Source organism: Corvus moneduloides, chromosome 5 (genome assembly GCF_009650955.1).
Source record: "Corvus moneduloides isolate bCorMon1 chromosome 5, bCorMon1.pri, whole genome shotgun sequence".
NCBI lineage: Eukaryota > Metazoa > Chordata > Aves > Passeriformes > Corvidae > Corvus > Corvus moneduloides.
In genome coordinates, this window is record NC_045480.1 from 5,489 (window position 1) to 13,943 (window position 8,455).

The 8,455-nt window shown below is 56.9% G+C and overlaps 1 protein-coding gene and 1 long non-coding RNA gene across 2 annotated transcripts; both read left to right on the forward strand.

Annotated features, from left to right (window-relative positions):
* The first annotated feature begins 532 nt into the window (after positions 1 to 532).
* LOC116444047 lies at positions 533 to 1,538 on the forward strand. The gene is given in 4 exon segments (XM_032109102.1): positions 533 to 667; positions 916 to 1,001; positions 1,003 to 1,484; positions 1,528 to 1,538. Coding segments are annotated over 4 exon segments (714 nt in total).
* A 57-nt stretch (positions 1,539 to 1,595) lies between these two features.
* On the forward strand, positions 1,596 to 8,403 carry LOC116444032. Its single transcript, XR_004240182.1, has 4 exons — positions 1,596 to 1,965; positions 8,075 to 8,116; positions 8,207 to 8,260; positions 8,354 to 8,403. It is a non-coding gene; the product is annotated as an uncharacterized LOC116444032 (long non-coding RNA).
* The last annotated feature ends 52 nt before the right edge of the window (positions 8,404 to 8,455 follow it).

Consider the following 8,455-nt stretch of genomic DNA (forward strand, 5'->3'; position numbering starts at 1 on the left):
CCCAAGCCCCGTCTCGCCGACGGCACTCACCACCCACCGCCCGCCGCCGCGTTCTCCCGCTCCCTACCGGCACGAAGCGGCGCTGCCGATGACGGAGCCGATGCGCGACTGCCACGCCGCTTTCCCCGCGCCTCAGGGCCGGCGCCTTCGGCCGCACAGGGCGGCGTCCCCGCACCCGGGCCAGCCCGCGGAGCTCCTGCCGCCGCCGCCGCCGCCCCCCGACTGAGGGGCCGCGACGCCGGCGCCCCCTTTTATACTCCGCACCCCCTTTTCCCGCCACTGCCGCGGTGGGCTCCCCCCGCTTCAAAACCGCCTAGAAGCGCCCGAGGCGGGATATCCCCCGCGCCGGAATCCCTCCTGTCCTGGAAAAGGCAAGCTAAAGAAAAAAAAAAAGAACTCCGAGCTTTCCACAAATGTCCCAAAAAACGAAGCAGCTGTGAGGGGCTTCGACCTTTGCCTGGTCCCTCAGGAAACGGCGCTTTCCATTGGCTGCCGGAGTAGCCAGGGCTCCTATTGGCTGCCGCACGCTGCAATGCTTCCGATTGGCTGCTGCCCGATCCGCAGCCCCCGGGCAGCTGCTGCTGGGGGTCTCGCCAGGCGGGCTGCAGCCGGAGCAGGACACACCGCAACGCCAGCAGGCGTCCAGCGGTGCTCGGTGTCTGTCGGCGTTTGCAGTTCAGACAGACAAATTGAATCCCAATTGCCGGCGATTTCCACCACCTGCTATTTCTCCTCTGTTTTCCTGGATGGATTTGACAGCGCTTTCTTTCCCCCCACAGAGTTGGAAAGCAAAATGCTCAGCTGCCTCTTGGCCATCTCCGCTTCCTTCCACAGCTCCAGCCTTGTCCCTCTTTCTCTCCCCTTTACTTTGCACCAGGTTCTCCCTCCTCCTTTCCCAGGCAGGTCGCAGCATAGACATTTCACCGACGTGTCACCGACGTGGCCATACACAGTGTGACACTGCTCATCTGTCTCTGTGGGCTGGCTGGGAACGGGGCTCTTCTGCCTCCTCAGATGGAAAGGGCATACTGCCAGCATCTTTAGCCTGGCTGTCACCGACTTCATCTTCCTCCTCTTTGCGGTCCCCTCTGCCCTGCTCTTCCTGCTGGAAGATGTGTCCTGCTCTCCTGTCATGCCCCTGATGTACGTGAGATTCCTTTACCTGGTGTCAGCGTTCTCCTGCTACTGGGTGCTCTTCTGGATGACAGCCATCAGCGCCAAAAAGGACATGGAAAAGCTCTGCAAGCTCTGCTGCCGCTGTGACCTTCCCAATCCCATGATGTGGGTGCTGTGGGGTGCTCAATGCTTGACCTTCTTCGTTCCCATCATTCTCATTCCCACAGTGGCTTCCCTGTGCCCTTCACACAAGCAGGAGCACTGCCGGGTGGCTCTCATCTCCATGTTCTCCGTTACCGTGCTCCTCTTTGCTGCACCCGTGGTCATTACCCGCATAAGAATCCACACGTTCCGCTGTGTCCCGGTCTGTCCCAGTGTTTCCCGGTCTGTCCCGGTCTGTCCCGCGGGGAGGCGGGGCCTGACCCGCGCCACGCCCCCTACGCGCGCGCTCCGCATGGGTCACGTGGTTCCCCGCGCGTCACGTGATCGGGGCGGGGGCCGCCGGGAAGCGCCAGGCGGGACGGGGCCGGGATCGGGATCGGGATCGGGATCGGGATCGGGATCGGGATCGGGATCGGGGTGGGGACCGGGCCCAGCGCAGCCCCGGCCAAGCCGCGGCCCTGCCCGAACCCTGCGAGCCGCCAGCCCGGCGCCGGCCCGCCATGGAGCGCCGGGACCCCTCCGGATCGGTCGCCCGCTTGGCAGCCGCCCTCCCCTCCCTCCCCCGGGCCGGGTCCGCCCCCCGCCCCTCGGCACTCCGTGACTCGTCGGCGGCTCCTCGGCTCCTCCATCGTTCGCCGGTGGCGGCAGCCAAGAGATAGTCCGGGCCTAGCGGAGCGGCCAGCACAGGTGAGCGCGGCCGGGCCTGGCCTCCCGCCGGCACCGGGGCGGCGCCGGGGCCGCGCCGTCCCCGCCCCGGGCACTCCCGGGACATCCCGGCCGCCCCCTGGGCGGCAGCGGCGGGCCCGAGGGCGGCATCGGCCGCTGCGGGCGCAGCTCCCGCCGGGACCCGCGGCTTTCCCCGCGCTCGCGCCCCGCGGTGGGGGACACCCCGGGAGGGCGGGGGTCCCTCCCCGGGCAGCGCAACCCGGGGCATTCCCTGGAACGGGGACTCGGGGCGGGCTCGGGGCCGGCGGGGCCGCTGCGCTGCCCTCCCCGCTGATGGATTGAATCCTGTTCCGGTCATTGGCTTTGTCAGGGCTTTGTTCCTTCCCCTTTGCTCTCCCGGTTTGGCGCCGGAGCCGCTCCGGGATGGAGCGGGCCGGCACCGGCACGGGCTGCGGGGCTCTGGGGGCGGCCGGCGGCTCTGGGCGGCTTCGCGGGGCTGCCGTGCTCGGGGAATTGGCTTCGGGCGGCTGCTGCCGTAGGTCAGTGAGGGAAGAGTCGCGGGTCTGGACACAATCCCGTCCCGGAGTGAGCGGGTGGCTGTTGCGTAAAGCCTCATCCTTGGGGGGGTTGTGTTGGACTTTGTAAAAGTCACTTAACGTTCCTGGGCTCTGGGCTGACTTTTTTCCTTTTTTGCCATTTTTCAATGAGCAAAACAAAGCGAGAAAGTGTTGAGAGGTGTAAGCCGGGTATCCGGTGCATTCAGTGCTGTGCCTGTGATTCTCTTCGGGAGATGAGCAAGTGGTTCAGTGGATTTTGGGGGAGAACTGAGTGCTTGTGCCAAAGCTCGCTCACAGCCTGGGCAGATGCTGTACAGTGGAAAGGGAAAAGGGGCAGGTGTGGGACCCAGTGCCCCCTCCAGCTCATCTCTCGCCTTATTACGGCCTTGTTTGGTCATTTTCTCAGGAGTGCCGGTGCTTTGAAGCATTCCCGTGTTCCCAGTGCTGGCAGGCAGGTGCCCACCTGCCCCTGTGGGACTGCCCAGGCCCTTCCTCAGTGCCAGTCTTTGGAATGAGCTGGTTCTGCTGGGGCCTGTGTGTTCATTTGTCACCTGGGCTCCCTCCCAGCTACTGAACTCCTCTCAGGTGTATTCCTAGTTCCTGACATTCCTTTAAAACTACCGAATTCTTCTCTCAGGTCCCTGGCAAATGGGGCTTTGCAGCCTGGGGGAGTTCTTGCAAAACGGGGTCTAGTGAAGCGCTCTGCAGGAGTGGTTGTGCGCCTGAGCGGTCATTTAATTGTCTCCTCTAATGAGGGAAACGTGATTAAACTCCTGGCGCTGTGCTGCTGTTGTGTGTCGGCCTCGAGGTGTGAGACAGTCCCGGTGTCACACTGGAGTTGCTTAGTGGCTGTGCTGAGACTGGGACAGGTCTTGTTGGTCAGGAGCAAAAGGGAAAATTTATCTTTTGGCTTGCTTAATATCTTGGCTTTATTAATGTATCAATGTCAATTTTTGTCATTTGCTGCCTCCTGCACAGTGTGTTTGCAGCTCTGTGTGAGAGCAGACTCTCCCCTGTTCGGGAGTGAGACAATCCTGGAATATCCTGAGCTGGAAGGGACCCACAGGGATCGCCCAGTCCCACCCCCGTCCCTGCCCAGACCTCCCAACAACCCCAGCCTGGGCATCTCTGGCAGCACTGTCCAAACGCTCCTGGAGCTCTGGCAGCCTCGGGGCCGTGCCCATTCCCTGGGGAGCCTGGGCAGTGCCCAGCAGTCTCTGGGGGAAGAGCCTTTCCCTGATCTCAGCCTGAGCCTGCTCCAGCTGCTCCCTGGGTCCTGTCCCTGTCCCAGGGAGCGGAGATCAGAGCTGTAGGCCCCGATGTGTTCTGACCTCACACTTCTCTACCAGAACAAACCCAGTGCCCTCAGCAGCTCTTTCATGGTCCTTCCACACCCTTCCCCATCCCCATGTCCCTTCTTTGGATGCTGTCAGTTTTTTATCTTTTTTATATTGTGGCGCCCAAAAGTGCCCCCAGGACTCCAGTACAGTTTAACAGCAATGAAAGAAAACAGTAGATTTCAACTTTGATCTCAAAAGCTGTCTCAGGCCCCTGATACTGCCTCAAAATGCCTTTGCAGTTCTTGCTTTATGACTTGTGTCAAACGCGGAGAGAGTGAGACTGAGCCCCTGGGGTCAGTTTCTGTGTGAGAAGCCACACAGCAAGCCAGAAATCTTTGCTCCAGATCACCAGAAATTTACAGTATTGAGGGCGGAAATACTGAGAGTTGAGTCTTGGGAGCTGAGCCAGGAAAGCAGCACCTCTGCCATGGGCAGATTTGGCACGTGGAGAGAGCTCGAGCAGCTTCCAAGAGGTCCCAGCAATGTGTGTGTGGAGCTGGGAGAAGCATGAGTTGCGGTGTCGTGTTTGGAGTCCCCCTGGGTGAGGATGTAGGAATAGACTGGAGTTTTTGGTGACTGAGGTTTCTCTTCTGGTTTTGGCCACATCATTTCGGTTTGTTACTCGCCTGTGGTCTGTTCTACAGGCCTATTTCCTTTCTCTCCTACTATGGTGTCACAGTTATCTTCAGCAGAGGCTCAGCAATAACTAAACTTGAGCTTAGATACTTAAACTTCAGTTCGGAGTAGATACACGGAAGAAATCCTTCACTGTGAGGGTGGGCAGGTCCTGGCACAGGGTGCCCAGAGCAGCTGTGGCTGCCCCTGGATCCCTGGCAGTGTCCAAGGCCAGGCTGGACACTGGGGCTTGGAGCAGCGTGGGACAGTGGAAAGTGTCCCTGCCCTTGGCAGGGGTGGCACTGGATGGGCTTTAAGGTCCCTTCCCACCAAGACCTCGTCCTGTGGGGTTGCTGCTTTCAACACCCTTGTTGTTCCTGCGGACACAGCTCAAGGTGGGTCTGAGAGAGACAAACTCTGCTTTTGGGGGTTTGTGTTGATGAGGAGGGGAGGGGAGGTCACTGCTCTGCTTATTGTAACTGCTGGGGCAGAGCCAGGAGCCCAAGGCAGGACAAGGGCAAAGCAAACCTCTCCGAGCTCTTGGGTTCTCTTCATTCCCAGATATTCTGATTCCTGCCCAAGTCCAAGTTCATTGTGCTGTGCAGGATGCGAGTTTAATCAGGTTTTAGTGCTGGTTTAGCTGAGTATTTCTAGGGCTTGAGGATGAAGCCAAATGCTCTGCATTGAAAAAGTGATGGATGTTCAGCACAAGATTCTCTTCAGGAACTGGCACGAAAAGTGGTTGCTGAAGCTGAGGGAGGAGCAATTCACAGCTTGGCTGGAAGAGGGAGAAGTGCTCACTGCTGGTCTGTCACTTCATCCTCATGAGTGAGTCTGGGAGCTCCCGAGATCGGCCAGGCTGCAATTTCAGATAGTTTAGATGGTCTGGCCTTGAAAAATTCATATTTTGGTGCCTGGAGCAAAAGCTGAAGGTGGCAGGAAGTGGCAGCAGTGGCAGGGAACTGAAGTGACACCACCCTGAGCTCAGAACTAATTTTGGTTGTGACCTTGAGCAGTCCCTGGGCCACACCAGAGCTTTTTTGTGTCACCTGCTTTGGGAGGTTCTTCTTTGCCCGTGGAGAAGTTGGGTCTCGCACAGGTCTGCTGCGGAGCACCTGTGCCACCACCTTTAAAGAGCCACACTGGAGGTGTCAGTGAGCCCCTGAGTGCCTGCCCAGCCTAGAGCAGGGCTGGGAGGGCAGGGGGCTCAGGGAGTGCTCATTCCTGGTGGTGTTGGAGCTCTGAGCCCAGCCCTGAGCTGGGTTTGTGGCTCTGAGGGCACGGGGAGTGTCCGGAGCAGGCCTGGCCTGGGCAGAGTAGGAACTCCTGGAGTAACTCCTGAGTAACCCACACCTTCCACACGAGAGGGAGGCACTCCCAGAGTCAGGCGCTGTCTCCTCAGAGATGCTTTGGGGTTTAATTCTGTTCTCACAGTGACTCCTCTCACCTGGGAACCCCGTGGTTACCTACAGAGGGCCTGAGGCCTTAGGGATATAAATATGGACAGGAGGGATTGGAATCTGCCTATCAGGGAATCTTCCCCTTGCCCAGAGGAGAGTGTGCAGAACTCTTCTGTGTGATGATAATGTTTTCATACTTTAGGTGTGAAAATAAAAAATGGGAGAGATCTCGTTTTTCTGGCAGCACACAAAGAACTTTCTTCTGTGTCAGCACTAAAACTCTGTGAGGGGATGAACACCTGGGAATCTGAAAGACACATACTGGGAAAGCATCAATATGAATGGATTTTTCTGCTTCTTTTTGCACTTGAAAGAAAGGTGAAAGTTACAGGCTGAGTCAAGCTTTTACCCTTTATTTCAATCAATTCAGTTATTGCTAAATATGGCTACACACAGGTAGCCCAGGTGACAGAGCTGCCTCCAGCTGCTCCTTGGCCCCAGTGTCCCACGCGGGATGCTTGAGTTATCCACTGAGAGCCCCCTTGAGACTGGAGCACAGGTAAATCTGCCTGTCTGAAGGGCAGGATTGTGTCCTAAGTCCCTCCTCATTCCTTCCTTTCGTCAGGCCCCAGCTGTGGCTGGGCCCACCATTGTGGCTTGGGTGGCAGTGGCACGTTGGAAAGCCCTGGGGGTGCCAGCTGGGGGTGAGAGCTCGGGGTGCCAGCCCAGGCTCCACCAGCACTTGGCCCACACTGGGGCACAGATTGAGAGATGAACTCTTGGAAGCTTGTCCTGAGGAGGATGAATGGTACCTGCTGGCGAAATTCGGTGCTTTCACAGAGCTGTGATAAACCCCAAAGTCTTAGACTGCCAACCTACAGCCTCTGCACCGTCACATTCCCCAGTTGCATTTTGTATTGGAATTTTACCTGCTCCCACCTGCGTCCTCCTGCTGGCAGTGCCAGCAGCCCACGTGCTGCCTCTCCTGAGAGCAAGTTCCTGCCTGTTTCCTCTCCCAGCCCCAGCTCTTGCTTCCCTCTGGCAGAGGCAGCTTTAGGTGCAATATCCTCATGTTTCTGGGAGTGGGTTTTGGAATAAACCTACACACGGGATGTCCATGGGTTGCTGCTATGGATTCTGTGAAAGGTGACCAGGAAAAGCAAGTTCAGAGTTACTCAGGGGATCCTCTGATTCCTGCCCATCTCATGGAGCTGGTCAGGGTGAAACTACTACTCCCATGCTTTTTATTTTCCTCCTCTTAGTGCTGTTTTTTCCCCAGGTTAAGTCAGTGTTGGAGCAGCCCTTGTGGGTTTATCTGTAATGAGCAGTGGTTGTGTCTGCACACGGAGATAGCAGATTCCAGCTGTAGTGTGCAAACGTCGGTGCTTTGTGCCTTAGTGCACACCCACATTTGTCAGCTGACAGGGCTGATGCGGTGAGAAAACCTCGCACTCTCCAATAACCTGAGCACAGGCACTTCCTGCATTGTTACATTTAACCAAAGCTCTGATAAAAAATACTACATTAATTTTTCTAATGGAGACCAGATTCCGCATTATCATAATTTACGTTTTTGGATTCTCTTTGATTGACTCTGGTGGGAAGGGAGGTGAATCAGTATCTTGTACTTTAGGGAAAGATCTAGGGGAGAATTGAATTGTACTTCCTTGGAATTCACATCACCCCCCCTTAGTCGGAGATGTTGATCTTGAGAACAACAAGCAGAGAACAGCCCAGGAAGGGCTGAACGTGACAAAACAGTGCAGAGCATACAGAAATCCTCTTTGTTGTGTTCATCATTCTGTCTTCATCTTGGATTGTTTCCACCCTTCTCCTCCACCTGGAAGTCACAAACATCCTGCAGTGGCAGGTACTCTGAGTTCTTCTGGCAGGAGTAGTCTAAGAACAGCTTTTGCTGGGAGCAGCTCTGACCTTGCTGAAATGACTGCTGAAACCTCCCCTGACTCTTGCAGTGCCAGAATTTCACGGTGGCCGTGGTGAGGCAGGGACTGAGCCTGGTTCATTGTCCCCAGAGCTCGGGTAGTACAGGACAGTCAGGCCAGTAAAGCCCCTGCTCAGGGCTGGGAACGAGATCCTGGCCAGCTTTCCCTCTCTGCCCCTCTCTGCAGTCCTGCTGGGCTATGTCATGCTACCATGTTACAGCATTGTTCCATGTCTTTTTTTTTTTTTTTTTTTTTTTTTTTTTTTTTTTTTTTAGGAAGTAATGCTGGATATTGGCAGTCAAGGGCGATGGAGCGAGGTGAGCTGTGACCGGTGGACAGAATGAGTTGTTATGGCCTCGGTCTCAATTTTTGGTGCAGCTCTAAGCATCCGTTGTTGTCTGTTTTAGGTGGTCCACTTGCAGGATGTCCTGGCCCCGGATGCTGGAGGGTGCAAGCCTAAGGTATAGGTGTGGTGTACTTCAGTTGGAGCAGGGAGGCTGTGGTTTCACAGTCTCTCAGCATGTTTCGTGTGGTTTTGCTTTGCTTCTCTGCAGGTGCTGCTGCCGCCCTGGGCGTGCCAAGGGACAGAGGCGAGCAGGGGAGTTGGCATTTAGGTGGGGTGGCTGATAGGCCAGCGGTCTATGGCAGCGTGCTGA